This window comes from Equus quagga, chromosome 8, assembly GCF_021613505.1.
Source record: "Equus quagga isolate Etosha38 chromosome 8, UCLA_HA_Equagga_1.0, whole genome shotgun sequence".
In the NCBI taxonomy this organism is placed as follows: domain Eukaryota; kingdom Metazoa; phylum Chordata; class Mammalia; order Perissodactyla; family Equidae; genus Equus; species Equus quagga.
Genome location: NC_060274.1, coordinates 110,857,363 through 110,884,479, shown reverse-complemented (window position 1 = coordinate 110,884,479; position 27,117 = coordinate 110,857,363). Strand labels below are relative to the sequence as shown.

General features: G+C 54.0%; 1 protein-coding gene across 1 annotated transcript in view; it reads left to right on the top strand.

Moving 5' to 3' along the window:
- Nucleotides 1-27,117, top strand: part of PLXNA4 (plexin A4) — a 432,633-nt gene that overhangs the window by 369,535 nt on the left and 35,981 nt on the right. The window contains exons 15-24 of the mRNA XM_046670407.1: nt 3,203-3,339; nt 4,549-4,713; nt 7,643-7,736; nt 8,276-8,515; nt 9,176-9,322; nt 10,000-10,234; nt 13,185-13,327; nt 21,780-22,048; nt 24,539-24,605; nt 25,473-25,619. Coding sequence (XP_046526363.1) covers nt 3,203-3,339; nt 4,549-4,713; nt 7,643-7,736; nt 8,276-8,515; nt 9,176-9,322; nt 10,000-10,234; nt 13,185-13,327; nt 21,780-22,048; nt 24,539-24,605; nt 25,473-25,619 — 1,644 coding nt within the window. The remainder of the gene's footprint in view (nt 1-3,202; nt 3,340-4,548; nt 4,714-7,642; nt 7,737-8,275; nt 8,516-9,175; nt 9,323-9,999; nt 10,235-13,184; nt 13,328-21,779; nt 22,049-24,538; nt 24,606-25,472; nt 25,620-27,117) is intronic.

Below are 27,117 nucleotides of genomic sequence, written 5' to 3'. Positions count from 1 at the left end.
CATTGCCCCAAGCCATATAACCTCCCATTCTTCCAAGCCCTGCTCCTGAGGCACTCCTCAGCCTTCTCTGAATATGCAGCTCCAGCCCTTGGTGGCCCCGCTCATGCTCATCAGGGACTCCACGGCGTCTGTCTGCACTGGCACTCAGTGTGGCCACTTGATACCTCTGCTCTCTGTTGGACCCATAAGTCCTTAGAATGGAGCCCAGGTTATTTCTTTGCTAGCGTACGCAGTGCCTACGCAGCTCTAAACCTCCCTGCACACTGGAATCTCCTGAGGGGCTTTAAGCAAATGCTCTGGAGCCCATTAAGCCAAACCACACTCCCCAGGAGATTCTAACCACAGCTCCGGCAGAGGACCGCTGGCCTAGGAGCAATGACATTTACTGGGTAACTACAATGCGCCCAGTGACCTCTGCTCTTGGGCTTAATTGTTATGATACGTCTACATGGCAGACATTCAAAGACCCCTTCTGCTCTCAGGAAAGGTCGGTCTCACCTGCATGACTGTCTGTACCCTGGAGGAGGATGTGATTGGATGTGGGGTGTTAAGGCAGGCAAGGCTTCATGGAAGGAGCCCATGGAAAGGCAGGACCTGTTTTCAGATCTGGCAGAAGATGGTTTTCCATTTGGATCTTGTGTAGTGGGAGGCTGTTCCTGGCATAAGGTATGATGTGGAATTGCACCAAAAGATGGGAACAGAAAGGAGAGGGAGATAAGGGGGCTGAGGGGAGGAGGAGAGTTTGGAGCAGAAGGGTGGGTCAGAGAGATGAGAGTGGTTGCCACCAGGCAAAAAGGCATTGGTCCAATGGGTCCCTGGGACCCAAAGATTTGTGTCACTTTTCTATTTGAAGGGCATTTCTGAGGAACTGTCCTGGTGCCACACGTCCCCTTGAGAAGACTTTCAGGGAGGAGGAATGGTGCTCAGGACCCCAGACTCCTCCCCAGACCCCAATGTGCATTGAAGGGCCCAGTCATTGAGGCTCTCCCCACAGAGTCCCGAGGGGTTCAGGGTGGGAATGGGGGCAGACGTCCCCATGAGTCTTACCAGGGAGGCAAAGAGTGACACAACGCCCCTCTGTTGCGCTCCCCAGCATCTCAGAGCCCTCACGCCTCCCCACTCCATCAGGGAGCTTGCGGGTAGCACTATTTGGGCCCCACACAGAAGCCCCTAGCTCCTCTGGGGTTCTGAGTCAACTGGGGAGCCCTTCCTAGGGCTCTTTTAGGGACTCGGGGCATGTTGGGGAGCCCTTTCTCAGGGTGCTTCTCAGGGCCTGGGGCATGCTGGGGAGCCCCTTCCCAGGGCTGAGGTTGAGAGCAAGATCTGGGTCTCCCTCAGTTTCCCCCCACAAATCAGCCCAGACTCTGATGTGTGGGTGTATTTACCCAAAACCCAAACGCCAAGGCCAAGGGACCCCTGATTAGCCCTCTTGGCCTCGTCACCAGTTCTGTCCCTAAAGATCTCCATGCAGGGAGCGCCTCTCCCGTCCCTCCACCTCCATCCAGGGATCCATGTGAAGAGATGGCAGAGCATGGAGCCTGATTCCCCGTGCAAACTCACCATGAAATATTTATGAAGCATGACTTGAATAATTAATAGTTTCTCCCAACTTTAAAACGTGTGTTTGTATCATCCTCTCCCACCCCCAGAAAAACTCCTCTGCACCCGGCTGCCAACAGGAGCCACTGCAAAGCCAGCAGGGTGCTCACTGGGACCCCTTCTGAGAGCCCTACCCACAGGCTGCCAGGGCACCCCTTTCTCCTTCTCTTCTTGCCCTCACCCCCTATATCTTAACTTCCCTAGTTTTGACTATATCTCTAGGACTACCCCTGCCTCAGCCCCTGGGCACGGACACACACACACCCCCTCACTCACTCACCTCCCTCCCCTCTCTGGGGAGGTCAGCATGACCCAGGTCTGAGACTCTCCCTCTACAGACAGCGGGGCAAAGGCACCGCTTGTGGGAGGCGTCTCCGAATTACAGAACCAGATAATCACTTTTTGACCCAGCCCCTGATTTTGCGATCAGAGAGGTTAAGTGACTGGCTTGAGTCTCACAGCGTGATGGAGGAAAAGCTGAGAAAGGAAGGCTCTTTGCGCAGCCTCACCCCACCCTCGCCGGGTCTCGGGCTGAGCCAGCAGCAGAGCCGGAATAGCCCTGCCTCAGCTCTGCGGGCGCCACAGCCCTGCCAGGCTCGGGATCCGCGGGGACCACGTGGGCGGCGGGGCGCGCGGGCCGCGAGCGCGCCTGCTCGGGGGCGGACGCCTGGCGCGGCGGTCAGCGTGTGTCCCCGCGTGTCCCCGCGCGTGTGCCCTGCGCCCGGACGTGGGCGCGCGCGTGCCAGGCGCCGGGCGTGCGGGCTTGGCGGGCCTTGTTTTCCCCTCCGCGGGGTCACTGATGGCGGCCTCTCCGCGGGGAGGTCGCCTGCCCGCTCTGGAGCCGGGGAGGTCCCACTTTCGGTGCAGAATTCTTCAGGCGGCCCGGGAGAGAGAAATGTTCATTTAAATGCAGATGCTGGCTTCTCACCTGGGACTGAGGAAAGTTTTTCCATTAAAATGCTAATCAAAGAACAAGCTGGAACGCCAAATCCTCAGCTCACAGGTGCCCCTGCCGCCAGCCCCAGTCTCAACCCGCTGACCCTTCTTCGTTCCCCACCCCCACCCTGGTTTCCCTGGGGCCCTCACATCCCGTTGCTCTGGCAGCTGGGCGCTTTGGGCAGCTCTCTGGAGAGGCCTGTAGAAGGGACAAATCACCTTCCCAAAAGCAACCAAGACTGGAGACCACAGACTGGAGAGGCGGTGAAGAACCAGAGCTCTGGGGTCAGATCTCAGTCATGCTGCTTTTTAGCTGTGTGACCTTGGGAACTTTGCTTAACCTCTCTGAATCACCTCTGTAAATGGGTAATAATACCTACCTTGTAGAATTGATTGGGCAATTGAATTATATATATAGATGAAGATATAAAGCCTGCCACCTGAAAAATGATACATAGCAGGTGTTATTATTATTACTGTTTTTAATACAGAAGTGCAAACTCTCAGGGTCCAGAATGCTGCCCATCCATACAAGCCTAGTAAAACTGTGCCAGCTCTCTGGGAGGCTGCCCGTACTAGAGATTCGAGAAGGCAGCTCCGGGAAAGGGGTGCTGCCTCCTCTGGCCCTGTCCCAGTTGTGTATCACATCAGATCCTTTCCTACACAGACACTGACTCTCTCAGACCTGAAGCCCAGCCGGGGACCCATGTCCGGGGGCACCCAAGTGACCATCACAGGCACCAACCTGAACGCAGGCAGCAATGTGGTGGTGATGTTCGGGAAGCAGCCCTGCGTCTTCCACAGGTAAGGCACCTCCAGGCCAGCTCCGGGGTTCCGGGGCTGCCCAGGGCGGCGGACTTCCTGCCAACCTCTCGGATGTGCTTCCTCCTCCCTGCGAAGGTGCCATTCTCTTCGGGAGAGGGCTTTCTGGGTGTCCTGGGGGCAGATGTTTTGGCTTGGTCTGCAGACCTGATGGGTACCCCTTCCGTGGGTGGGCCCATTATGCTGTTGCCCGCCATTTAGCCTTGGTGCCCCCAGACCGACCTCTGTGCAGAACCCAGGGTTCCCCAGGACACGGTTTGGAATCTAGGGCCCGTTGGTTCCTCTCCAGCTGCTACAGAGCCAGCTGGGACTGCCGAGAGCTGGGTGGGACAGCTGCCCAGCTGGCTGAGGTTGGACCTCCAAGGGCGGCCCACTTTCTCTCCCCTGCTTCCACCATCCAGCCCCAGAAGGGCCCACCCTCCCTGAGCGAGGAGTGCCGCGGGGGACAGGAGCGAGGCGGGAGGCACCTCTAGTTCAGGACTCGCAGAGATGTGGTGGGGAACCGTCCCTTAGCAGGCACGAGTTTCCGCAGAGAGGTGTTCCCGGGACAGAGCTAAGCTGAGGGCTGGGACAGATCTGAAGTCAAGCCAGGCCAGCCCTCGCGTTAATGCTGTTAAAGAAAAAATTGTTCCAACACTTGGTAAAATGGTAAGAGAGTTTATTCGGGGCTATTGCAATAGGGGTCAGGACTATCATAATAGGGAAAAAAATCAGGCTTGACTCCAAAAGCAGCAAAGACGAGCTGGCCGAGGGGCCAGTGGATGCAAAATTACTAAGAGGAGATGTCAAGGGTAGGGAGATTCTTGCTAAATCAACTTAACAGGGTTCTTGCTGAAGGCAGGCCAGGGTGGTGAGACATCCAGGGAGAGGGATGAAGAACTTGATCAGATATCAAGGGTGGGGGATTCTTGCTAAACTCACCTAGCAGGATTCTTGCTAAAAATGGGGCAAGACAGGCTGAAGTTAGGGCCCAAGGACAAAGCCTGGTCAAAGAGAGGGCTCAGAGGAACCTGTCTACAGTTTGGTCAAGGAGAGTTTTGTCAGTAGTTCTCGGAGCTTTATATCTCTGGCGGTGCTCACCCATTGCCTCTGAGCAGGCTGGCGAACAGGGAGGGGGTGGGAGGGCCCTGACACAGGACCACCATGCCTCCTTGACACCTAGGAGCCCGGCCCATGTCTCCCTCCCTCCAGGCGCTCTCCGTCCTACATCGTCTGCAACACCACATCCTCAGATGAGGTGCTGGAGATGAAGGTGACGGTGCAGGTGGACAGGGCCAAGATCCACCAGGACCTGGTCTTCCAGTACGTGGAGGATCCCACCATCGTGCGGATCGAGCCAGAGTGGAGCATCGTCAGGTAGGAGCGACCCTGCCCCCAATAGCCCTTCTTCAGCTCTCAAAAGCCAAGGAGAGTTTAGGGTCCCAGTCCTACTTTGGAGACCAATAAACTGGGGTTGGCTTAGAGCCCCAAATCAGACCTTCGTCCTAGGGCTCCCTCCTTCCGCTGAGAGCACCTCTGAGTGGAACCCCGCCCCAGAGGCCAAGCTCTGACCAGCAAGAGCTCACAGCCCCTAATTTGAGGGTTGGTGGGTACATTTGAAGGCCATGATTCCATCTCACAGTGACTGTCAGGGGATGTCAGGCCTGCTCTCCTTGAACCTCACTTCTGGCAAATATGGACCACAATTCCAGTTCTGCCGAGGGATGTAGGAGAAAGAGTAAGATCAGACCCAACTTCTCCTTGACCTGCTCTAGAAGGAAAGTGTGCCCTGACCGCCAGGGTCTGGTTCAGACGTCGGTCCTCTGGTCATCTGTAGCTGTCTGCCATCATTTGTCTGATCTCTAGCTGCCTGCAAACTCCTCAGGTGTGGGGACCGGGTCTTTTCCCTGCTCATCCCCCAGTGCCCAAGAGGAGGACGGAAAACACAGGTCCTAGGAGGGAGCCAGGTCCATGCTGCTGTAGAAGGACCCTCTAGGGCTGCTTCTCACTCAGTCATTCACAAGCTGACTGGCCCAGTTGCATGATCTTCCCAGGCAAACATCTCCTGAGAGAGCCGGCTGGCGCTTGGGAACTCCAGGATCCCCGGGGGCCTGACTGCTCGCTGGGTCTCTGGAGCGGTGGCATCTCACCTTAGGGGAGGAGCTTCCTGCAGAGAGCATGAGTCTGCCTTTCTAGAACCTGGAGGGTGCATCGTAATGAGAAGCCGCTGCAGAGGGCACCCTAGCATCAAGGCCCCGGGTGGGAAACCTGCTGTGTCAGGGGCCACGGGGGGAATGGAGCAAGGGTTTGGGATCAGAAGAAGTGGGCTTAGCCCAGCTCCACTGCTGACCAACTATGACCTTAAAGGTTAATGAAGCTCCCTCAGTCCGGCGTTTCTCATCCGTCAACTCCCTCGCAGGGTGCTGAGAGAATTAAGTGAGGTGTAAACGCACAGTAGGAAGATGTGGTCTCCACACACTGAGACAGGGGGCAGGGGCAAGCCCAGTCCAGAGAACAATCTTGTGAACTAGGAGTCAGCAAACTCTGGACATGGGGCCAAATCTGGCTGTCTGCCTGCTTTTGTAAATAAAGTTTTGTTGGAACACAGCCATGCTCACTGGTATATGTTTTGTCTATAGCCGCTTTCTCACACAGCAGCAGAACTGAGTAATTGCGACAGACCATGTGGTCTGGGAAGCCTCAAATATTTACTCTCTGGCCCTTTACAAAGTTTGCCGCCCCCGGCCATATACCCAAACAAACAAAGGCAGCCTTGGCTGAGGGGAGACTTTGTGGTCCTCAGCAGTCACTCTCTAAGGCCCAAACCGTATCAGCTTTGGTCATGATCTTAAAGCGGGTGAATATGAGGCACAAAGAGGGGAAAATAGCCTGTAGAAAGCTATTCCAGGATTTGCCCCTAAGGCCTGTGAGTCCAGGAAGTTGGCGTAGCCCTCCGTGCCCAGATAAAGCCTATAACTCCCTAAGGAATTCACAGCCTGGTTTAATTCAGTTCTCCCTCTGTCATTGTCACAGAAATAGAGGTGTCATCCTTCCTGGCACTTAGCAGCCAACCCGAGTCATGCTCGCATCGAGGGGGAGGCTGGAGGTACTTTCCCAGTCGGCCAGCAGGCTCCAGCATTTTTGCTGCAGTTAACCATGTCTGCCAACTGACACGTGGCTTCACACTCCTTACAGCAGCTGGGTTACTAATGGGCAGTGATGGGAGGCGTTTGATGATTGAGAAGATCAGGAGATGGCCGGACACTGGAAGCTCATTCCCAAACACTGCCATGGGCAGAAGAGCCTCTCTGGGGTTCACAGGAAGCTTCCTGCATGCGTGTGCGTGTGGGTGAGTGTGTGTGTGTGCCTGAGAAAGGGGCAGGTGGAGGGCAAGAGGAAGGGAAGGAAGTATAAAGATGGGCAGATGGATAAAAGGGTGGAAATGAATGTGGGTATAAAGGATTCTTTACCCACCACGCTTCTAACTACTTAATTGTTTTAGATAGTAGGATTCTTCTCGAAGATACTTCCTTGATTGTGGATAAAGTGATGGGTCTCTTTCCTTTGAGTAGCCCCCAAGGAAGAGAGCCCTCACCTCATGTCAGCTTCCTTGCTGCCCTGGAGTAGGACAGTGGCATGCAGGTTCCCTTTGAAGAGCTACACAAAGATGCATCTCCTGGTCCTTCCTCATCCAGTCCTCTGACTGACCCCCAGGGTGCGGGAGACCCGGTCCCAGAGCATTTCACATTTGCGTTCCTAGAGAGATTCCTGAGTGTCTGGGTCTCTGCCTTTCCCAGGTCTCAGCAGACTGAGAATTTGTAGTGTGATTGCCCTGGGGGAGGAGACTGTGCTGTCCCTGCAGGGTCTGGTGGGGGACAGTCTGGAAGCTTCCATTAGGCCAAGGCCAGTGTGAAAAAATTCCCTGGGACGGGTAAGGGCTGGGGGAGGAGACACCAGGGGGCTGCGGAGAAGGGGCTGGCTCAGGTCAAGAGGCCTCGGGGAGCCAAGAGGGCTGTGTTGCAGGCCTGGCCTCCACGGGGTGTCCATGCGCCGAATGAGCCCAGCGCAGGACAGCCATGGACATCTGGTCATTACTGTCTTCCCCTTGGCTGCTGAGAGCTCATCCTTATTATTATTCAGTCAGCTTGTCTTCATTGTCCCTGTGAACATTATCATGCTTCCCAGTCATCATCATCTTTAATGTCGGAGCTCAGCCTGTTTGATTGTCATCGTCACCATCATTGTCGAGTGCCATTGCTATTTCTGTGCCTGTATTTACACGCCTTCTTCTTTCTTCCCTGGCCAGTGGAAACACACCCATCGCCGTGTGGGGGACCCATCTGGACCTCATACAGAACCCCCAGATCCGTGCCAAGCATGGGGGGAAGGAGCACATCAATGTGAGTCCAGGGCTGGCAGGGGTTATGGGGGCTGCCTACTCAGCGTGTTGCTTTCCTAAGGGTGTGGGGCTCCTCAAGTACTCAGGCAGGCTCACCCCAGACACCGATGACCCACCACATGTGACACCCCAAGGTGCTGGGCCGGTGGGATGGACGAGCAGCCCTGAGGGCATTTTACACCTTGGGTACAGGCGTGGGGGAGCAGCCACTTCTGAGGTTTCGGGGGTTTGATACCCTTACTCCTCCATCCCTCCAACTACCCCCCCCCCCCCCCCCCCCCGTGCTGCTGCTGAGTTTAAAGATGCCCTAGGCACTGCCACCCTCTATGGGCACAGCGGAGCCGGGTACCAGCTGCAGAGCTTATTCCTTGAGTGCCCAGGTCGTGTGGTCCTGGCTGCAAAGGAGCCGTGACCCATCCATAACTGTCCCGTATCAGTGCTGTGCTGCATGACAGCGCTGTGCGAGACCCAGCGGGTGCGTTGGGACTGTGGGTGTGTGGACAGGCTCTGCATGGTCTTCCCTGCCTGGCTCCTCCACAGCTCTGTGAGGTTCTGAACTCTACTGAGATGACCTGCCAGGCTCCGGCCCTCGCTCTGGGGCCCGACCACCAGTCCGACCTCACGGAGAGACCCGAGGAGTTTGGCTTCATCCTGGACAACGTGCAGTCCCTGCTAATCCTCAACAAGACCAACTTCACCTACTATCCCAACCCTGTGTTTGAGGCCTTTGGTCCCTCGGGAATCCTGGAGCTCAAGCCCGGCACGCCCATCATCCTAAAGGTAGCCTGAAGCTGGCGGCTGGGAGGTGGGAAGAAGGAGCTGTGTGTGGAAGGGGAGGCCTTGCAAGTCACAGAGGCCAGAAGTCATGGGCTCCTGCCAGATTTTGAGACTGGAGTCCCTGTCAGAGGTTGTTATTGTCTGGAGTATGATCAACACTCTCTGAGTCTGGACTGAGAGGCACACTCTCTTGATAGGCCTTGGAGACCTGATTAGGGCAGCTGGACCCACCCTGGCCATGTGACTCCCAAGATTTGCTTGTCCCCTGAATCTAGCACCTGGGAGGTCAGAGGCTTGTACTGCTTTCTCCTCTGTAGCCCTTTGCAAACCACAATATAAGGTTTCTTTGGAGCATGGATAGCAAATTGACTTTAACTCATATGACAAATTAATTTAACTCAACTGGTAGTGATTGACTACAGCTCTGTGTTGAGAAGGATTCTGAGGCTGCATTTGGGATAACCTGAAAAGAGTTATTGATTTCTCACTGGGGAAGGGGATATGGTGGTTTATGTGCCACAAGTTTTTTGGACTTATTACAGAAGGTGGCCTCTCCCCCAGCTCACCAGCAGGATGGGACCTCTGGGTGGGAGGACATGGCAGCCGGCCTGGAGCTGTGGTCCTGACTACGGGGTGGGAACTGGGTCTTTCCTGTCCATCCAGGGCAAGAACCTGATCCCGCCTGTGGCTGGGGGCAATGTGAAGCTGAACTACACTGTGCTGGTCGGGGAGAAGCCCTGCACCGTGACCGTGTCGGATGCACAGCTGCTCTGCGAGTCCCCCAATCTCATCGGCAGGCACAAAGTGATGGTGAGGCTGACGGGACCCATCCAGATGGAACAGGCACTAGGGATACTGGGGTGTGAGTGGTCCAGCTCCATCCAGGGCCACCAGGGCTCTCCAGGAGGGGATTCTGGCTGCCTCAAACTTTTCTCCTAGCTACCCTACACCCCTAGTTCCTTCTCCCTGTCCTACTTCTTTCTTCTGTGTTGTTATTCTTTCCTTACTGGCTGGTGCTACAATAAGGGCAATGCAAAATAGCATTACACGAGGGACTAAACCACTTGTTACTGGCATTAGGCCCTTCCAGGAGAGGACCGTTGTTGGCCCGGGGTGGTCCCCAGGATCATGTTCTGTGCTCGGTCATCCATCCTTACAATGGGATGGATCTTCAGGAGCCGGTCACTGATGTCATGTTAGACTTTGAGATCCCACTTGTGTGCTGTTTGCTGATGAAGATGACCATGTTAACTCCTGAATGAGAGAACGTGTGGTTTTTCCAGTTGTGGGGGAGGCCTATGCTGAACCACACAGACCCCCTCCCTTGCCCCTATATGCCCTCTCTTCTGCTTCTACAACCAGTGATGATTCTCCTCCCTGAGCCGTTCCCCTCATCCCACGCTGGTCACCAGTTTATCAGTGACTTGAGGCTGTTCCCTAGGATGCTGACCCCACACCTAGCTCCCTCTCACTGGTGTGCCCTGCAGGCCCGTGTCGGTGGCATGGAGTACTCCCCGGGGATGGTGTACATCGCCCCAGACAGCCCTCTCAGCCTGCCCGCAATCGTCAGCATCGCAGTGGCAGGTGGCCTCCTCATCATCTTCATCGTGGCCGTGCTCATCGCCTACAAACGCAAGTCCCGAGAAAGCGATCTCACGCTGAAGCGGCTGCAGATGCAGATGGACAACCTGGAGTCCCGCGTGGCCCTGGAGTGCAAGGAAGGTACTGAGCGGCCAGGGGACCATGGCCCCACGCTGGAGGCTGGGGGTGTGTGTGTGTGTGTGTGTGTGTGTATCATCTCACACACAAGCAGCGGGCTGGGCAGCAATGGGCAGTGCTGGGGGCTCGGTGTCCTTCCTAACTCTGGTCTCTGAGCCTGTGCACAGACCAAATCCTTATCCTAGCAAGCCCCACCCGGGCAAGGCCAGATGAGTCTAAGGCCTCCTCCCCCTCCCTCATGGTGTCCCCTCTTTCCCCAGTCAGACTGGAATCATTCCAAACCCCACTGCAGCCATTTCCAGCCCAGAATCCTGGCCGACTGGCTTTTATGCCCTCTTCTCAGAGAGACCTTCAGGTGTCTTGATATGACACAGTTAAGCAATCTTTAGCTCTCTTTCCTTAGAAGGAAGGTGAGGTTGTAGGGCTGATCCGAGATTTAGAAAGAAGAGTGTTTCACAGCTTGTATTTTTAAAAAGTCACCAACACCACCATGAAGCAAAATCAGCTGCACTAAATCCAAGAAGGAAATGTAGGAGTCAGACTCTTGTCACCCCCAGGATAGCATTCCGCGAGTCACCCTGGGAGGCTCTGAGCCCGTTCTCTGCTGTAGGTTTATCCGTGGAGTAAGTCCAGCCTGTACCCAGGGCGCTCACATTCCCCGCGGGGCAGCCACATGCTCTCCGATGGGGAAGTGGGTCCATTCCATCCCCTCTCCACATCCTTCAGCTGTCAGCACAGCATCCGCCTTGTGGGACTGTTAATTACTGCCTTTTATTATATTTACGCAGCTTAATTTTTTTCTCCGCAATGTACTCTTTCCTCTAATTAGGTGTAGTGATTAGAATCTCTTTTATGTGTGGCAGGCGCGAGGCTTTGAATGTTGGAGGCGCTGGGTGACTTGAAGGAAGGCTGCAGACGGATAAAAAGCCAGCTCCCTCCTTCTCCTCCTTGCTGCTGAGCACCAGGAGGGGCAGTGAGGGGGCGTGTGACGCCAGGTGCCTCTCAGGATGCTCCAGAGAAGGGGGAATTAGCAGTCAGGCAGGGAGCCCAGCCGAAGGAGTCAGTGGAGGCTCCCAGCTCGGGGAGCGCGATCCCGCCTGGGTGGGAAGGGAGCCTTAGAGCAAAGTGCACGCAGGATTAGCCATCAGGTATTTTCCAGGGGTGCCTGGAGTGGGCTCTGGAGTATTTGCAGGGCTGCGTGGGTCCAGGGAGGGGACTTCCTGAAGACTTGATAGTGAGCCAGGATGTCACCCACACACACGCTCCAAAGAGGCCCGGCCTGGGCCCATCACAGCCCTGACCTTCTGATATATAAACACACACACACACTCATGTGCATGCACTCCCACACGTGCCCACAAACACTGACGTGCTCACACGCTCCGTCACTTCTGTACTCACACTCATCCATACACTCACGCACACACCCCCCCACGCCCATGCACACATTCCCACAAACACACACACTCATGTCCTTGCTTAGGACATCCATAAGTGTTCATTGGGGCTTTTGGTAATAGTACATGCCAAAAAGGCTTACTGACCCCCTTTTGGCACACACAGGCGACCACACAGGGGTGTAAGTTCCACTTGGATGCGTTAGGGTTGCTCTGCCTTCGGAGGCACTTTCCTTGCCCAGGACCCCCTGTGTCAGTATGACCAGAGAAAAGGTGCAGGGCTGCAGGAACCTCTCCAGGGGGTCGGGTGGCATCCTTGTTTTTCTGTCAAACAACAAGCACTGGGATCCTTAAGGCCTAGAAACCCAGGATCTGTAAGGCTGACAGCAGCACCACAGGGTGCCTGAGGACCCTGCTGACAGTGCCCAGGCGGCTGTGTTATGTCCCTGTGATCTGCAGAGCCCACTGGGCCCAGGGCTTGCTTGTCAAGGCCTCCAGAGCCACATAGGGCTTGTGAATCTCTTCTGGGCCCACAAAGTATATTTTTCCTATTTTTTTGTTTATATAATTAGAAGGAAATGTTGTTTAGTCAATGTACACTGGCTGTTCGTCTTTGCCAGCGTGTGTTAATCCATCCTGGTTGTGTGTGCCTGTGTGTGTGTGCATGTGTTTGTGCATGCATGCATGTGTGTATGTGGGTGTGTGCATGTGCCGAGTAGAAAGGCAGAGCAGGGAAGAGCTGGGCACATCCCCTCTGACTATTTCCCGCGGCAGAGGCAGCCCAGGAGGAGGGATGCGCCCCAGATGGAATGTGGTCACAGCTTTGGTGCTCTGTGATAGCCTAAGGCTGCGTTCTGTACTTTCCTGGGGCCAGGTGGGGTCTTGCAGCTCTGTGACCATCTATAGGCCTGAGCTGCTGCCACAGACAGTGGTGCCCACATGCATTTCATCATTCTCCATTGAGTAGCATCACCTTGCTAAAGGAAGGACAGAGATACACCCTGCATATTTATACAGAAGGAATATGTTAGTGTGGCAGAGCCTTCATCTGGCCCCATTTGGAAGTTTGATGGCTTCAGTGAGCTGTGTGGGCCAGAACTGGGACTCCAGAAGAAATTGTTCTTAACGCTTATAAGAAAACCTAGGATTAAACACAGAATCAGGAATAGACCCTCCGTCACTGGAACCTCTCCCTTCCCTCCCTCTGTCCTTGTACATCCCTCCTGCCCCCTCAGCACATTTCGCAAACTGAAGTCCTTCAACCTCATGGAGAGGCCCCCCTGGCCCCAGCAGCACAGATCTGCAGATGGCCTCCCACCCCATCTATGCTTTGGAAGAGTTTTGGCTCAAAGCACACTTCCTCGTGCGGCATCTTTCTCCCATGTCTACGTCATTCACCCCAGCTACGTAGAACCTCCCCCCTTCTTATTCTTGCACACCCACAGCGCATCACCCAGGTCTCCTCGGGGCCTGTGTGAGTGCTCTAAGCATTCCGAGTCAGGATAACTCTCGGGCCTGCCCCATCCAGCAGTCTCATGGACTTCTCTTTGTGCCAGCCTTTGCCGAGCTGCAGACGGACATCCATGAGTTGACCAGTGACCTGGACGGAGCTGGGATTCCCTTCCTGGACTACAGAACCTACACCATGCGGGTGCTGTTCCCGGGGATTGAAGACCACCCTGTCCTCCGGGACCTCGAGGTGAGAAGCAGTGCCAGTGCCCAGCCCTCCCCCATCACCGTGTTAGTGCAGAGAGAGATATTGGTGACCTTCAAGTCCAACCACCTCTTTAGGAGGTGAGAAAGCTGAGACCAGGGCGGGGACACAGCTTACTCAAGGTCCCCCTGCTTGTTGGTGTCAGCCGGTCCGTCTGGGGGAAGTGACGCCACGCCAGGGAACTTCGGAGTGTCATGGGAGTAGGGCTTCAGATCTTAGGGCGTCATGGATCCCTTCAGAATTGAATGGGCGTTGAAGACCCTCTCCCCAGAAAAACTGTACATACACACAGAAACAAGAAATCTGGCCAAGAAACATAGGGAGTTCATGGGCCCTTGTTTAAGAAACCACGATGTAAGGGATTTCATCACTGAATTGGTGCTCAGTAAGTACGTGTGGAAAGGATAAGTGATGTGCTGGCAAGGGAGGTGGAAATGTGAATGATAAGAACTGTCTTCTGTACCAGCAGGGACCTCATCTTTTGAACATTTTATCCCACTTACTGTCTAGCGTAGTATCTGGCTTATGCATATATTCATATTATGCTTTGTTCCGAAAGGGATTTGGAATAACTTATAAAGATAAATACCATAGAACAGTGAAAAGTATAAAGGAGGAAACCAGGGCAAAATAATAATCATAAGGAATAATCGCTATGAGTTGACTGCTGACTAATAGCCTGGTCCAGTTGTAAGTACCTGACAGGCATCCATCCATTTAACCTCCCGAGTGCCCTCCGAAGGAGGTACGCTCATTTTACAGGCGACAAACTAAGGGTGTAGAGAGCCCTGGGGCACAGCTAGGAGGGAGTGGGTCCAGGGTCTGAGTCCAGCAGTGGGCTTCAGAGTTCTCCCAACGACAAGCCTGTGAGCTTGACCTCTGAGGTGCTACGCCAGTGTCATGCCTTATGGCCCTGGATATGTATTAGATAGGATCGAAAATCTGCAGCCAAAGACTCAAAGGAAAATAAGACTAATTCCAGGATTTGTATTGTCCATAAAATAAAAACAGACCCTCCGCTCAGGAGCCACGTGGCTCTGCAGGTACTGACCGGAGGGAGGGTCTGCATGGGCTCTCCAAGGGGACGAAGGGCTGCGCCCCTCTGCAGTAAACACAGCAAGGGCCTGGGGACTCCGGCGCCCACTCACGTTTCTCCATGCTTGTTTGTTGAATGAAGTGTGTGTGCACTTTTATGTGTGCATGTGTCTATAGTGAGGGCACGGTCGCTTCTGTCTGGAGGAGGCTCTCCGTGGCTCCTCGGTGGATGGACACTGAAAGATACTTTCTGGGGCTGGAAGTTGTCGGCTCCATGTCCTCATTGATGATGCGCCCCTTCCCTCTGCATGTCTGTGCGTGTATACATGCATAGTCGTGTAAACGTGTGTCATATACACAAATGAAAACACCATCTGGATCATGAGACTTCTATCTGTCCACATACTTGTTCTTCCTCTCCTTGCCTTTGCTCCTCCTGATTTCCACTCGTTTTTCTCCAGTCTCATCTTTACTTGCTTCAAAATACTAGGGTGCTTAGGAGCCAGTCTGGTGGCGCAGTGGTTAAGTTTGCACATTCCGCTTCAGTGGCCTGGGGTTCACCAGTTTGGATCCTGGGTAAAGACCTAGTACCACTCGTCAAGCCATGCTGTGGCAGGCATCCCACATATAAAGTAGAGGAAGAGATGGGTACAGATCAGGGCCAGTCTTCCTCAGCAAAAAGAGGAGGATTGGCAGCAGATGTTAGCTCAGGGCTAATCTTCCTCAAAAAAAAAAAAAAATACTAGCGTGCTTAGCCCACTGGAGAGTGTGCAAGTTCCTGGTCAAAGCAAGACAGAGGAGGGAAGGAAAGGAAAGGACAAGTGTGTGTGTGTGTGCGATTGGATGTGTAGGCTGTGTCGTATCTTATTTGTCTTTGTAATTCCGGCTTCCAGCAGAGGGCTTGGCACGTAGTAGGCGTGCAGGAAATGTTGTATGATTAAATAATTGGATATCTGTGTGTCTGCATGAGTTAGAGTGGACATGGCCAGTGGGTGGGGGGGAGATTATGTTTCAACATCCCCATACCCTCTGTGGATGGGTTGGAGAATAATCAATATAAGAATTCAACTGGGGTGAGCACATAAAGTTATTCTCCACTTACTGCTAGTTCAAAATTCCAAGTAGATTACCTTTAAGCATATAAGTTTTATTTTTTCCCCACATTTAATATGAAAAATTTCAAGCATTCAGAATAGTTGAAATAATTATTCAAAGAACGTCCATATATCCAGCTCAATTAAGCTTTTGCTATAGCTCCCTGATACTATATCTATGCCTATATTCACCCCTCTAACTATTGATCTGTCTTATTTTTTTTTAAATTATTTTATTGAGGTCATATTGGTTTATAACATTGTGTAATTTCAGGTGTACATTATTGTATATCAGTTTCTGTATAGACTTAAGCATGTAAGTTTTAAATCAGGTTTTCTGAAACTGTTTCAAAGCTGTCATCCCTAATAGGGCAGCCTGAAGACTTTGGAGCAGGCTATGGGAGAGCCACCTCCCACACAAGGTGTTCTCTCGGGACAAACACACACAGTCCACACTGTTTTCCAGGCCATTCCTATGGCCCACACTACAAATCGTGCCCTGACCTGTCATAGGGTCTTAGTCCTCATTTGATCCCATTTGTCTTAAGGCTGCCCAACATGCACTTGCATCTCCATAGATGCTCAGACTCTCGGGCCGGTCTTGGCACTGGGTTAGCACACACCCAAGGGCTATACCCCGCAGAGAGCTGCCCAGGGTTGTGGCAGGAGAGTTATGGGGCTCATTCTCCTGCAGGATCTCGTGGGTGGGTGTGCAGGTTGAACACTGCACCACTCCAGACGGCACCGTTCAAATGTGGCATCTCCTGGAGTTGTTCAGTGCACTGCCTGCCTCCTGTCTAGTTGCAGCCCTGTTCACTCAGGACCAGAATACAAATAATTCCGTCTCATTGTTCTGCACTGCACCATGCCCCTTGCTGCAAGCTGTCGGGGTCCCTACGCAGCTGCACTTCTCTGAGCCTGCCCTCTGAGGTTAGTTTCCTGAGAGAAGCAGGTCATGGACTGCTGCTGCCCACTCCCTGGCCTTATTTCTCAGCAAGGAGCTGCACCCAGCAAGCCGGGCTCTGGAGACAGAAGCGCCGAGCCCCCTTACGCCCGCCCTCGGAGCCGTGCATGGAGCGAGCTCACTGCTCCAGTGGGCGCTGCCCTGGCCTCACCTGCCTTGCTCCCCGGCATCTGAGGCACCCCTAAGCAGGGGCTTCTGGGGCTACAGAACGAACAGCAGCAGACTCCTCTCTCTGCCCAGAAAGTTTCAAGACCCCTCGTTCAAGACCAGTAGTCTCTTCACTTCACAGCAACATTTCCCACCCTGCGGGCTGAACACACGCAAGGGCACACCCAGAGCTGCACACCAGGCGTCACTGACTCCCTCACCCGTCCGTCTGTCTCAGGGTGTCGGGTGAACTCAGCCCTCAGAGGGCTGCAGAGAGGAAGCCTCTGGGAACCAGGACTGCTGGGCTCGGATGACCACCTGCCCAGCCTGTGTTACTCCTGAGATGCCCTCTGGGTGGCCACCCTGCTCCCCGCCCGCACCCCCAGGCTGTTGCTGGGCTCCGTTATAAATCACTTCATATCCTACCATGGCCTTATTCCTCATCTGGCACCTTAAAATTTCCCCACAAACCTGAGTCTTCTCCCTTTTCCTGGCCTTTATCACTAGGGAGAGCGTCTGATCCCACTCTCCGGCTCGTGAAGGAGTCAGCCGGCTTGACCAGTTTCCCTGAGTTGGAGCCCACAGGATGGTAATGGTCGGGCACAGGCTCTGAACCATCAGGTCCCATAGCTTTTTTTCTTTGTTTAATTGTGGTAAAAACAAAAATACATAACAAAATTGACCATTTCAACCATTTTTAAGCCTACAGTTCAGTAGCATGAAGTCCATTTACATTCTTGTGCAGCCATCGCCATCATCCGTCTCCAGAACTTTTTCGTCTTCCCCAACACAACTCGGTACCCCTTGAACACTTAACTCCCCGCTCGCCCCCGCCCCCAGCCGTCACAAGCACCCTTCTACTTTCTGTCTCTGAGTTTACCTCCTCTGGGACCTCACATAAGTGGAATCATAGTACTTGGCCTTTTGTGACAGGTTTATTTCACTTAGCAAGATGTTTTCCAAGTTCACCCATGTTGTAGCATGTGACAGAATTTCTTCCCTTTTTAAGGCTGGAAAATAGTCCGTTGTGTGTGTAGACCACGTTTTGTTTATCCATTCATCTGTCGGTAGACGCTTGGGTTTCGTCCACCTTTTGGCTGTTATGAGTAACGCTGCTATGAATGTGGGTGTACCAATAACTCTTCAAGCTCTTCCTTCCAGTCTTTGGCGTGTGTGCCCAGAACATACGACTTTTCATTTCCATTAAACTCACTAATTAATTGCTTGCAGACGGAAATCAACTTTTAGTGCCCACCCTGGCCTGGGCGCAGTGAGATCCAGCCTCCTCTGCGAGATCCACAGATCTGGCAGGGATCATTCTTTTCTCATTTCCAGCCCCTCCTTGCCACTGGAACAGTTTCTCCCTCATGGCTTTCTGAGTACGGAAACATTCCCAGGAAGGCCATTGGCTAATCTAACGCAGTGTGTCCTGACCTTTTCAGCCACCGGAACACCTGCCCACTGCTTGGGCATGAGCGGTGGATATATGTGAAGGAGGTGTCCTCTGGCTTCAGGATGTCCTGGACCTTAGACCACCTGGCGCTCTCCTTTGTGACCGTCTGGGAGAATTCCAGGCATTGGGGAAAGTGCTTACCAGGCCCTGGTCGCACACCAATCCTTTAAAAGCAGAGAGCAAACAGTCACCACACACCCCATTGTCAACCTAGCATTGCCTCCTAAACTCTAACCTATTGGGTTACAATTAAAATTTACTATCCAGTTTTATACTCACAGACTTCAACTAAATCATCGAACCATCTGGTGAATAAAGAAAGTCTTGTTTCAGAGGGGCCCTTTGCTTAGGGTGCAGGGGAGCGGGTTGGAGTGACAAAGGGGAATTGTTCTGGATACTATTGACCAAGATACTTCACTTCTGCCTCCCCCTTATGAAAATGGGGAGAGAATTCCTACCTCCTGCACTTGAGACGCCGTGCCCATGCGTTCAATGTCTCGGAAACTCTTGGGCGACAAGAATCTGTGAAAAGCAGCCGGCGCAGTGGGCGAGGCAGGTGATAAAACGGCTGCTGTCTAAGCACGCCCCGCTTGTGCCAAGCATTTCACATCCATTATCTTATTTAATGTTCATAAAACTTTATGACACAGGCACTCATATTCTCCTTTTATAGAGGAGGCAGTAGAGCCCAGAGGTGACAGAGCTTTCCTCCGCATCCGAGTCAGCATCATCTCTCTGATTCCAAACCCCATGCTGCTCTGGGGTGCTCTTTCCCCGCAGGTGGCTTTGCTAACCCTTCCTACCCAGGGTCCCTGGCCTTGCTGCCCAGAAGGCATGCGCAGCCACACAGGAAGTCCAGAACGTGCCCTCACTTCAAGTGTGCCATCCGGCTGGCCCTGTCCCCCCTTCCTCCTCTCCGGGTGCCACATTGCCAAACCTGTGCATGGCTCCCCTTCCCGGGACGGCCAGCCTGAGCTGCCAGGAGGCCCTACAGGGGAGGCTGCAAGGCCGACTCAGAGCTGGCTTTCAGTCACCTCCCAGGTCCAGGGGTAGGAATAGACATGGCCAAGGATCGGGAGGATGGATGGGGCTCCAACCCAAACAAGCTCGGGTTTGGAAATCCAGCAGCATCTTTCAGCAGCTGACTGGCCTCAGGAAACTTCAGTAGCTTCTCTGATTGGCTAAGAGGGCACACTCGCCTTGCAAGGTCACGAGAAGGCTAAGGTGGAACAGTATGTAACGTGCCAGCGCTGTTCTCTGCACGTGGTGGTGCCCAAGAAATGGCATTATCTATTATTCTTAGGACAAGTTGTAGAGATGTTGTTCTGAGGGGTCTGACGGATGGAGGAAGTAAGATGCGTGCGTGTGTGTGTGTGTGTGTGTGTGTGTGTGTGCCTGTGTGTCTGTGTCTGAGGGGCCATCACAGAGTTGCGAGGAGGATCACGGGAGACAGACAGCTGGCAGATTGTGGCTCAGGCTGATTGCAAGGTGAGGCTGTCACATCTCCCTGCCCTTCCCTCACCAGGCCCCCAGGGACCGGAACGGAAAACCGGGGGAGCCGGTTCAGTGTGGGCTCTTCTCTGCAGAGTTCAGGGTGGACTCACAGGTCCCCCCGCAGAGGGGGCCTCCTGGCTGAGGGTCTGAGGGCAGGGCCTGGGTCGGACTGGTGTCTGCCTCCCTCAGTCTCGGAACACAGGGGGCTCCGTCCATGAGTAGCATGAACATTCGGGCTCCACATCTGCCACCTTCTTGGATGTTGGGCAAACGGCTCTCTCGGCCACCTCCATCTTCCCCAGTTTAAAGCCTCTGGAATAAAGGGGATAAGAGAGCTGCCATTTAGTAACTCGACTGAGTGTCAGCTGAGCACCGCTGGCTTTTCACAAGTCACCTCCTTCAGCGCCCAGGGGAGCCCTGGAGAGAGCAGGACGCGGTGACCACCTGGTTTCACGGCCTAGCTCTGACTCTTCTCTGTCTTGGTTTCTTGGGAAAGTTCCTTAACCTCGCGGGGCCCTGGGGTAATAGTGGTACCTACCTCCTAGGGTGTTGTGTGCAATAAATGGGTCCACAACATTTCTAAAGCATGCAGGATGTGCTTGGCGTAGGGACCTACATCCATATTAGCTGTGGTACCTTCCTTTTGTTGATGAAGAAACTGAGTCTTGGGGTCTCAAGATGAGTAAATGACAGTGACAGAATTAACCCACCTCGACTGACTCTGAACCTGCGTTCTTCACTGCTGCGTATATGACACTCCTTCCCAAGTTGCTGTCGCATCTGCCCCTGCAGGGGAGACACAGCCCTCAAGATGCAGCCTTGATGGCTCCTCCTCTGGATGTCTTGCCCCCTCCTCATGGGATGCCCTGCTCCATGCTCTTGGACAGCTTCCCCTCGAAGGCAGAGGCTATCCTTTATTTTTTACGTAAACTTTTTGTTTTAATGGAAGTTACACACAGAGCAGTGCACAAACTGTCAGAACACAGCTGGATGCATTTTCCCCAAGTGAACACAGCCATCAAGCCGGCAGCCAGATCAAGAAGATCATTCTCAGTCCTCCAGAAATCCCTGTGTGCCCCCTTCCATTCCCAGCCCCCCTCCAGAATAATCCTTTCCCTACCATCATGATTAATGTTAATTCTTTTTAAATCTTTATTTTAAATGGTGTACAGTATGCCCTCTTTCATGTCTGACTTTCTTCCTTTAATATGTTTGCAAGATTCATCCCTGCTATTGTGAGCAGCGATGGGTCCTTCGTTCCCGTTGCTGTGTGGTATTGCATTGGGGGAATATCCCACAGTTCCTTGGGCCGTTCTGTGGTTGCCCAACATCCAGCTGTTTCCAGTTTGGAGTGGATGCATAGAGCTGCTGTGCCTGTTCCTGTGCATCTCAGATGCATCCTCATGTCCAGCTCAGTCGCTGGCTCGTGTTTGCTGAGTGGATGGTACCCCCGTGTCCCCTTGCATGGCTCTGCCAGTGAACAGAAGATGCAGGCAGGAAGACGCGGCCTTCTTCCTTGCTTCCCCTGGACAGGGCAGGGTCTCTGAAAGAGCCCCTAGAAAACAGCAGGTGCTGGAGTTAGGGAGGGTCTGAAGACTGTTGGGCTTAATCTTCCCCTTTTTTCAGGTGAATGAACTTGGGTCCCCAGAGAAGTAAAGCCCAAGGTTACATGGGACAGTCGTGTCAGAGCCCATGTGGACCCTGGAAGTCCAGACTCTGAGGCCACTGTTCTGTCAACAGGACCCACAGGGCTGGACACAGGTCAACGTTAGGCTAGCTGGAGGCCCCGGCCTCACGATTCCTCAGCCAGGGTGTGACCTACGGCTGCCGCAGCCTCCTGGAGTTCCCACGGGATGCTGCGATGGTGGTCTGCTGTGGCGTGGGGCCACTCAGCCACACTACATTACTGTCAGGGGAGAGCTCAGGCTGTGGCATCTGGCAGAAGCAGGTTCCGATCCCAGTGTCGCCATTGCCAGTGGTGATGTTCTCTCTGTGCCTCATTAGATCCATCCTTGAAGTAGAGACAGGGACCTCCTGGGCTGTGACGGAGGTTACATAGATATCCAGCATGGTGCCTGGGACTAGATAAGGACTTGACGGCATTAGCCAGGTGGGCTCTGGCCTGAAGTGGGTGAGTGGTGGGCTAGGAGGGTCAGCAATGGCACAGCGCACCCCACGGGGGGTCACTGGGGCCTGGCCGGCCTCTCCTCTCACAGATGGCAGTCAGGACTCCCCCCATCTCCTCCGCAGGTTCCGGGCTACCGGCAGGAGCGCGTGGAGAAAGGCCTGAAGCTCTTTGCCCAGCTCATCAACAACAAGGTGTTCCTGCTCTCCTTCATCCGCACGCTCGAGTCGCAGCGCAGCTTCTCCATGCGCGACCGCGGCAACGTGGCCTCGCTCATCATGACGGTGCTGCAGAGCAAGCTGGAGTATGCAACCGACGTGCTGAAGCAGCTGCTGGCCGACCTCATCGACAAGAACTTGGAGAGCAAGAACCACCCCAAGCTGCTGCTCAGGAGGTGAGGGCGGGACCGAGGGGTGGCGAGAGGCAGGTGCAGGTCAGAGAGCCCCTACCCCAGCCCAGCCCCCTGGGCCTGGCTCTACTGCCTTCCAGGGAGACCAGGGTGGAGCTCCCAGAAGGAGCTACCAGGTTGCCCAAGGTTAGGTATGACCTACCCAGAGGCCGGAGTGTGTCCCATGCCTCTCGGAAGAACCTGTCCATCATTATGTTGGTGCTTACAACTCAACCACGGCCGTCTGCTTCCCCTGTAGTTTTTCTTCTGCCCTACATCTGCTCCCCATTCTTCTCTCTCTGCCCTTACTCCCCCTTGATTTTGACCCACTCTACTGGAATTCTTCTCTTGTGGACTCTTCAGAGGTCATTTCCCCCTGCCTCCCCGGCCCGATCTAAATCAGAGCTTAAATTAGGTGAGACACCCCAGGGCCCATCTGGGAACCCACCTCACCATCTCAAGATTGCAAACTTTAGCCCCCGCAACCGGGAACAGAAACATCACCCGGGAGCCGGTTGGAAATGCAGCATCTCAGGTCCCAGCCCACACTCTCTGGATCAGAATCAGCCTCGTAACGAGAAACCGAGGTGATCTGAGCGCAGATGAAAGTTTGAGAAGCGCTGGTCCAGCCTGTGTTCGAATGAAAGCCCTTTAGTAGCAGCTTGCCTGATGCAACACAGCAGGTATTTCCTGGCTCCTGCGTCAGGTTCTGCAAGGGTCCAGGGCCCGCCACTCAGCTCCACACCCTCGGAGGCCTCGTCCTCAGCACCATTGAGAGTGAGTGGTCACATGTGAAGACATTACCCTATCCGGGGGCTCCGGCCTTATGGGAAGTAGAGACTCTCTGACTCTCCAGGCTGCCATTCGAACTTTCCATGTCCCTGAAGCCCATTTCCCCCCTAGGCTGTTATTGCGATGTCTTTAGCCTTTGTGCAGATGAAGCTGGAAAGTTCCATATCAGGCCGTTACGTCCGGCCCTCCGCCTGGACCACCCGTTTTCTGTCTGCCTCTCCTGTCCGCTGCCTTCCGTCCTGCTCTCTGGGTCGGAGGCAGGGCCTCCCGCTCGGTCCAGTGGGTAGACTTGGCTTTCAGAATCTTTCCTGCAGGCTTTTTCCTGGTGCCGCGGGCGTTCACTCGCACATCTGCAAAGGTTGCTGCCTATCGGAGCAACCACACCGCTTTGGAAACAGCAAGGTGGCGCATTTTGATTTTTGTTTTACTTCTACCGTGCAGCCACCCACAGGCATAATTCGAGGGTTGCCACAGCCTGCCAGAGCTCCCTCCCACGACTTCCTGGCGGCGTGGCCTGGCTCTGTGTCTGTGTGTCTCCTCCTCTGGTTTTCCTTCTCTCTCTCCCAGGTGCCCTCTCTCCCTTCGGCTCTCCTCCATCTCCTTTTCCTCTTCTTGCCCTTGGCCGCCCTGCTCCATTCAATAGTCTTTCTTCTTTTCTCTTCTCAGCTTCATTTTGTGCTGGCAGCTGCCCAGCCGCCTTGGGATTTTAGTTGTTAGTATCTTCTGGCGACTGCAACTTTTAGCTCTGTCCAAACATACCTGGATGGGTAGATTTCTCTCTGGAGCTGATCACATACTTAGTGCAAGTTTGTTTTCTCTAAACGGTTGCAACCAAAAGTGTCCTTTGGCCAGTAACACTTCCGTGGTGTCTTCACTTCCAAAGTAAAAGAATAAATGGACTTGGGTAGCAGCATGAAAGATGCAAGTTAGACTCAAGAAGGAACTTCCTGTCATTGCAAATGAAACACTAGAAGGGTTCCCAGGGGGAAGTTCCAAAGTCCGTGGAAGCCTTTTAAATAGGACAATTTGGGCATATCTCGGTATGAACCAGGCGTGCGGCTCCATTGTTGCTGTCCACTCTGGGAGTCATTAGCTTAGGCAATGGGGTTGCTCTATCTGGCCTTTCTACCACGACCCTTCTGCCACCTTCCTTTCTGTCTCCTGCCAAATTAATATCTCCCCAGGTTTTCTGTTTTTCTTTTCTGACCCAAAGGAACCGTAAAGTTCTCTAAGGCTGTACTGCCCAGGGTGATAGCCATGAGCCACACGCGACTCTAAATCTAAATTAATTAAAGGTAAATACAATTAAAAATTTAGCTCCTCAGACACGCTAGCCGCATTTCAATGCTCAGCAGGCGCATGTGGCCGATGGCTGCCCTATTGGACAACACACACAGAGGAAGTTTTCCCTCTGGCGGAACGTGCCATTGGACAGCCCTGCTCTAACACACTCCCACCAAAGCCCCCCGGGAGCCTGACACCCAGAATGTCATCTCCCAGCTTTGCAGGCACAGCTTGTCCTATCCTTGTGGATGTCTAAGAGTCCATGGAACTCAAGCATTCCTTAGGACCTCAGGATTTGGCTTGAAAGCCTTAAGCAGCGAGATCCATGCGCACTTCTTCCCTGCCCTCCCAGCCCCTGGGTCTGACCAGCTGCTTCTGTCTTTGTCTTGCCCTGCCGATTCCCTCGGTGACTGGTGACAGGACCGAGTCGGTGGCCGAGAAGATGTTGACCAATTGGTTCACTTTCCTGCTGTACAAGTTCCTCAAGGTACGGTTGGGTGTGGGCGTATCTCTGGCCCTGCCTCAGTTTCCCCACCAGCTCGGACACCAACCTGCATCCTCCCCAGCCTGTGCCACTTTCCTCCACGGCCCCCAAGTCCTCACTTCCCAGGGCCTGGTTCTTAGAACCCCACGGAGAAATGCAATTCCCCTCGTCCTTAAGGGAACAGACTCCTGACCATCTCAGAAGACCCGTCTCAGTGCCCCACAGTCAGTCCTAGCGTGAGAGACGGGATCCCCGTGGGCTGCGTTCTCCCAGGGGAGGCCAAGATGAGCCTCTGAGCGGACCCTGCACCACCCCTCAAGCTAAATTCCCCTTTTAAGCTAAAAGCAACTCACCTCTTATGTCCCTGCTTCTCTTCCCCTCCCTCCTGCCTCTCCCAGCCCCAGGCTTACTGAGGCTGATAAGGGTCCCAGGCAGGTCCGGAGCTGCGTGTGGCGGCAGATAAGCCGATGGTGTGCCTGGGAGGTGGAAGAGCTGCTCGAGCTCCAATTATTAACTTATTTTCTAGGGAGTTCACACCACCGAGGACTGACCTCTGTCCCACAATGGGGCCGCAGAGAAAGCAGGGAGGAGTGGGATGGGGAGAGGGAACAGAAGGCAGGGAGGATGAAGAGAGAGTTCTGGGATGGTGGTAAGAAAGGGCAGAATGGGAGAAGACGCTGTGGTCCAAAGAGCTGGGAGAAGTGCATACCCGAAGAAGGGGCTTGAAAGACGGAGAGTGGAGCAGGTGGGAGCAGGCGAGGACTGGAACGGGGGAGTGGAAGCAGCCGTCTGCAGAAGCAGGGCTCAGAGGTTGGGCTCTGCTCACCTGTGGCCCGAAGCCTGCCCAGCACACTTCTTCTCCGTGTCCAGGAGTGCGCCGGGGAGCCCCTCTTCTCCCTGTTCTGTGCCATCAAGCAGCAGATGGAGAAGGGGCCCATCGACGCCATCACGGGAGAGGCCCGCTACTCGCTGAGCGAGGACAAACTCATCCGCCAGCAGATCGACTACAAAACCCTGGTAAGCTGGCCTCCCAGCTTTTCCCCATGGCTCTGGTAAGTGGGCTTGGTCCTGTGCAGCCTCCGCCCAGCAGAGTGGATGGGGAAATGCTGAAGACCACCTCTCCACGTTCGCCCACGTGTGTTCCGCTTGTGCTGGTCGCTCCATGCTTCCTCTGTGTACCAGCACACGGGGCGTCTGGATTTGGAGACTAGTAGTTCAGACACATCTGAGCAGCACTTCAGCAAAAGACTAGTGTGGTTCCAGGCCAGTGTGCTGAATTGGGGGTGCCTATGCCCTTGCCAACAGCTGGCTGACTGACCCCACCGAATAAGCCCCTTCTCATCGCTTCTCCCAGCATGAAGAGTGAACAGGATCATGCAGATAGCAGGTGGGGGGCACAGAGGAGAGGACACTAGAATGAATTCCTCATGGATCTGAAGCACACCTCTGCCCACGAGTCCCAGCTCAAATATGCTCGTGCCGGCTGGGAATGATGTGGCTGTGAGGCCCCTATCCCACCCCACCTCAGAGGCCCAGGAATCCCAATAGGCATCCTAACAGATTTGCCAGGGTTGGCTCAGTTGACAAGGCTTTGAAGGAACAGCGTGTGACTGGGGCCCCTGCTTCCTTGCAGTCATGGTCTGCTCCGAGGAGAGAGTTAGAGGCTCCAATTAAAATGGGAAAGGGAGAAAAAACCCTTCCAAAAATAGAGACCTGAATAGATTTCCTAATGAGCTAGAATTACGGCTGAAATGTCGCCGGCCTGGTCCCTCCCCCTCCGCTCCCTTTCTTTCCCGTCTGATCTCCGCCTCCCCAACAGCGAATCCAACGCAGTGAGTTGTAATAATACTCCATCCCCAAACTGCAGCATCCTTATTCCAGAGGCCAAACTATTGTTAGCACATGAAGCCTGGTTTCGGATGACTTGGCTTAAAGAGAATGTGGGGAAATTGTCGTGGGTCATGGAAGCACATCCTTGAAGGTGGAAACACTTGGGGAAGAGGAAAGGGGAAAGAAATTGCAATTGTTGTGCCCCAAGAAGAAGGGGCTGCAGGGAGAGCCCCCTTCAGGCCTGTGAAATGAAACTCTCATAAGTGGAAAGGGGAGCAGCCCCATGGCTGGTGGGGAGGGGCAAGGAGGAAAGTGTGTGAGCAACAGACAGGGTGACCAGAGCCTCCAAGATGAAGGATCAAATAAAGAGACAGGAAGTCGTGGAATTTGGCAGTGGCTGGAGGAGCCTGGGGTGCTTTGGGTTGACCAGCGGTAAGCTTGTCTTGGGTAGAAGAGATAACTATAAAGAATGAGACGCACTGAGAAGCTCCGGATGCATCACTTTATGGTCAGGTGCCCCTCTTCAGTGTTGAGGGATTAGTTGGATTGAGACTAGAATGTAGACTAGCATGGCCTAGGGCCCTGCTGCTGAGAGTGCCCGTCAGCATCACCTGGGAGCCTGCTAGAGTGCTAGATGCTCACCTGGGAGCCTGCTAGAGTGCTAGATGGTCACCTGGGAGCCTGC